General features: G+C 58.2%; 1 protein-coding gene across 1 annotated transcript; it reads right to left on the bottom strand.

Annotated features, from left to right (window-relative positions):
* Positions 1 to 1,603: 1,603 nt before the first annotated feature.
* LOC114923304 (dual specificity testis-specific protein kinase 1-like) lies at positions 1,604 to 4,255 on the bottom strand (the record flags this gene model as incomplete). The annotated part of the gene is made up of 3 exons (XM_029286080.1): positions 1,604 to 3,121; positions 3,586 to 3,694; positions 4,166 to 4,255. Coding segments are annotated over 3 exons (1,149 nt in total), but the record flags the coding sequence as incomplete, so codon positions are not given.
* Positions 4,256 to 4,377: the final 122 nt, after the last annotated feature.

Below are 4,377 nucleotides of genomic sequence, written 5' to 3'. Positions count from 1 at the left end.
CTCCTTTTCCTTCTATGCTCCTGAACAAGCCACGATGTCTCAGACAACTATGGTCGGGCCTCGCCTCCCTGCCCCCGTGAGAGTCAGGGCAATGTTTTGGCACCTCCCTGGGAAGCCAGTCACGATGCTTCTGCCCTCTGCCAAGCACACAAGGGGGTCCCGGGAGTCTTTGGGTCTGGGCCAGGTGAAGGCAAAAGAGGAAGGAGCAGATGGGCCTGAATGAATTGGCAGCAGACCCCGGAACAGGCTGCTCTCTTCCAGCTGGGCTGGAGAGGAAAACGCAGAGAGTGACCGAATGGCCTCCCAGGCCTGGCACGACCCCCGTGCTCCTTGGGGACCCACAATGGACACTTGCGGTTGTGTGCAAACGCTCAACGTATCTGCCTTGCTTTGTGGAAGGGGCTTTCCAGGCAGATAGATGGCTCCTCTCCCAAAAGGGCTTCTCATTAGCCACTGACTGCTTGGCTCTGGGCTCCTCCTTGCACCTGCAGCTCCAGGCATTCCCATGGGGAAAGGCTGGGCCTCTTTTGGGCCCAGGAATCCCCACACACTCCCCGCAGCCCCAGCCTCTGTAGTGGTGGGGGGTCTCCTTCAGGCTATCAGGGTTGGAGTCTGCATTGACGGTGGAGATGAGAAAAAACATCCCTCATTCCATCATCTGAAAGGATGAAGCAAAGACCAGTCTGATTTCTCCCTAAAACAGTGGTGGCGAACCTATGGCACGGGTGCCAGAGGTGGCACTCAGAGCCCTCTCTGTGGGCACGCGCGTTGTCACCCCAGTCCTAGGCCTTCAGCTGGGTTTTATAACACCTTTTTGCTTTAGGCCTCCGCCGCCGTGTGCAAAAAAAAAGGTTCAATCAATCCGTCAATTTCAACTTCTCGCAGGAAAAAAAAATCTTGCAAAGTTGGAATTGATTGAACTTTTTAGTCCCACCCAGTCTGCCGTTACCACCACAGCCATGCCCACCCGATGGGCCACACCCACCCGATGGGCCACACCCACCCAGCACCGGAGGATGCATGTGGGTTTTGGGTTGCAGTTTGGGCACTCGGTCTCTAAAAGGTTTGCCATCGCTGCCCTAAAACATACAACAGTTTTCTGTGGCTTTTTTCATGAATGCATTTGGAAATATTACCAGAAAGTAATTGGTATGCTACATTAAATTGTTCACAGTGTTTATACGCTTATCGTATTCCAGATATTTTCCCACACTATAATTCCTTTTTAGCCTTTGTCCCTCTTTAGAATCTACACGTCCCCCAGTCCACAAGTTGCTTGTCACACGAAATAAAGGATAATTTTCTTCTTTGTAGTTGACTATTCCATGTTGCTGCTCCCTCCATTTTCCACCCACAGAATCCAGGCAAAAACAGCCTTTATGGGCTTCGGGGCAGAGCCATAGTCCGAAAGACAGAGCAGCTCCCCTCCCCCAATTTGGCGGTTCCCCGATTCTCGTCTTCTCAGCAAAGACCACTCAGGCCAGGACGGGGGGAAACTGTCATCAGGTTTTATTTTTTTTTCAACACATTAAATAAGCTGAATATATTAACAGGTATTTTCCAAGTATTATTAAAAATGCAGCTGCCTTCTCCACTGGTGCCAAGAAGAGAAGAAGGGCCGAGACGCCAGGCAGACCCACACTGAACCCACCCCACGCAGGGCAGAAGAGGGGATGGGCCAGGTATGTATCCTGACTGTCTCCCCGCCCCATCCTTCCAAGACACCCCACGGCGCCATAACCAGGGTGTGCCAGTCCCTCTCAGATGGCAGAATGAGCTGGCCCTTCCCTTGCCAGCCTCACGGGGGGCATCCCCAACCCGAATTCCCTTCACCCCAGCCCTGCATCTTCCTTCTTGTACCCACCCATGCTGGAGGGCATCACCCCACCTGAGCAAGAGGTCGGGGAACCAAGGGCTTGACCCCAAGGCTGCAACGGGGCCAGGCAGGGGAGGGCCAAAGCAGCAGCAGCCCCTTATTGCACAGAGACCGGGCTGGGCATCAGACAGCTCCTCCTGCCTTCTGACGGGCTTGGCAGCCCTGCCTTCAATATCGCACCTGCCTGTCCCAATGGGGCAGTGCCACCCCCTCAGCCTGTCTGGCTCCCAGAGGTCTGAAGGGCAGCCAGGACGTCCAGGTGGATCCAAAGTGCTCCTCGACCACAGGGCTAGCCTCAGGACTGGGCTTCCGGCAACTTGAGGCTGGGTTCTGCCAGGCCCGGTGCCAGGCCCTTGCAATGCTGAGGGTGCCTCTCCGGGCACTGCAGGCTCTTGGCCTCGCAGTTCAGGTTCTGGTAGCGGGGGGTGCTGGCGGCCGGCCGGTGGCAGACAGAAGCAAAGCTGAAGCTGAAGGGGACCAGGCAGCAGGCCGGGCAGGCCAGCACCTCGTCCTGCTCCATCACGCAGCTGCTGTTGGAGGGGCTCAGGGGCAGTGCCGTCCCCGGGCACTCTGTCTGCGCTCTCTCCACCGTGGGGGGCACACTCAGCTCAGAGAAGCCCCCGCCCCAGCCATGCGGCTTGCTGTTATTGTTCAGGAGTATTCCGTTGGGGGCCCACGGCTGGGCTGCTGATACAGCCGTGCTGATGAAGCTGCCGTTGGTCAACAGGGGTGCTGGGCTAGCAGATGCTGGCACCGGGCTGTCCGGACTGCAGTCCATCCACTCGCCGGCAAAGGAAACAGGGGGGTCCGGGGGTGTATGGTCCAGGGCCGAGAGCGGGCTGTGGGGTGCCTGCTCCCGGCGAGGCAGCTCTGGGGAAGCTGGCAGCGAGCGACACCTGCGCAAGATGGGGATGGGCTCGGCAAAGTTGCACTGCATCTCCACGGCGGGTTCTGGTGTGATGGGGGTGCCGGGTGGAAGAGGCGAGGGGGGCGGCAGATTGAAGGTCAGGGAGATCAAGGACTTGCTGGGCGTGTCGAAGAGCTTGATCCTGCCTCCCTTGAGGTCCTGTCGCTGGGAAAAGGGGTTGACTCGCTGTGGAGTGTCGTGGGCATGGGGCAAGGTGGGCGACCGAGGGCGGAACATGTCCGACTGGCTGCGGGAGAGGGGCTGCTCTGGGGTCAAGAGCCGTTGGCCAAGCAGGCCGGATGGGACGTTGGGGAAGGAGAGCTGCTTGGCCGTTTGACCTGGATGCAAAAGGAAGGGAGGGCATGTTAGAGGCACCCCAGAATGGCAACTCAGACTGCCCTACGCACTGCAAAAGCTGACGCTAGACCAGGAATCAGCTCAGTTGCACCACATTCTGAAGGGCTGGGAAGTAACTGCCCTGGCATACGCAGAGAATCGTGCATATTCCTCCTCCCCCCATGGCTCAGAGGCCCAGGAGAAAAGCCCTCCTCTGCCCCCCACTCAAGCTGAGGGTGCGAGGCCTTCCGAAGCTGCCTATTTCCATCTGTCCTACCTTCGCCCCTTCTCAGCACCCGAGACGGTTCCTGTAATCATAATTGTAAATAAAACAAAACCCAACCACGTGATCCCTCTTCCAAGGGGAGCAACTTTCCCACCTCTTCCCCACCCCCCTCCCTGCATCGAAACTCCTGTCTTGAGAGATGCTAACCATTCAGTGCGGGTGCCGAGTTGGCAGGGAGGCCTGTCCCGTTGTTGTCTGTCAGGGCCAGACCGGGGTCTCCCACCATCAGCAGCATCGCCTCCAGGCGCTGGACGATCTCCAGGAAGGAGGGCCGGGCCGTGGGCTCCATCTGGGGGCAGGAGAAGGAAGCACGTGGGGCGGCTCGTCTCTTTTGGGTCCAGTTGCAGGCCCAGTTTATGGCGACGGACAAGCAGGCCTCTGCACGTCTCAGGGATCTCCCTGGCCTTTCATGTTCTGCACCAGCTCCCTATTCTGCCTTTACCTGTGGAGCAGAGCTGGCCTCCCCTCCTTAGGAAACCCCTCCCCTCCAGCTCAGCCTGCTCTCTGCAATTCATCAGCCCCGGGAAAAACTCCCCACAGAATTCAGAAAGATAGGTGTGACTCTCCAGGCTGCCTGGTTGATTTGCCCCTGGATGGTAAAGCTGCAGCCCGAGTGGTGATGCCCGCAGCTCCTGTGAGGACCACGCCTTCCTTCTGCAAGGGATCCCACCTGGCCTGAGTGTCCCTTCCAGGGCTCTTCTCTTACCCAGCCTTCAGCAGCGCCCCACCTTCCTTGGGGGGAAGGGGCGCCAGGACCCACCTTGCAGCAGTGGAAGGCCAGATGGAGAAAAGCCGCTGGACAGTTGGCTCCCACCAGGTTGCAGAACGCAGCCACATCGAGGCCAAAGTCCTGCGGAGAGAAAGGGTGAAGGGAGGGAGGGGTTGGGGAAGATCTATCCTACCCCCTAAAGAAAGATGCTCTTTGGAGGCAGGACCAGGGAGCTAGCTGCCACACTGCCTGGACTCACCCAA

Source organism: Protobothrops mucrosquamatus, unplaced genomic scaffold, assembly GCF_001527695.2.
Source record: "Protobothrops mucrosquamatus isolate PMUCROS unplaced genomic scaffold, P.Mucros_1.0 scaffold2823, whole genome shotgun sequence".
Classification (NCBI taxonomy): Eukaryota; Metazoa; Chordata; class Lepidosauria; order Squamata; family Viperidae; genus Protobothrops; species Protobothrops mucrosquamatus.
Note: the sequence above shows the minus strand (reverse complement) of the source record. Positions and strands in the feature narration are given on the sequence as shown.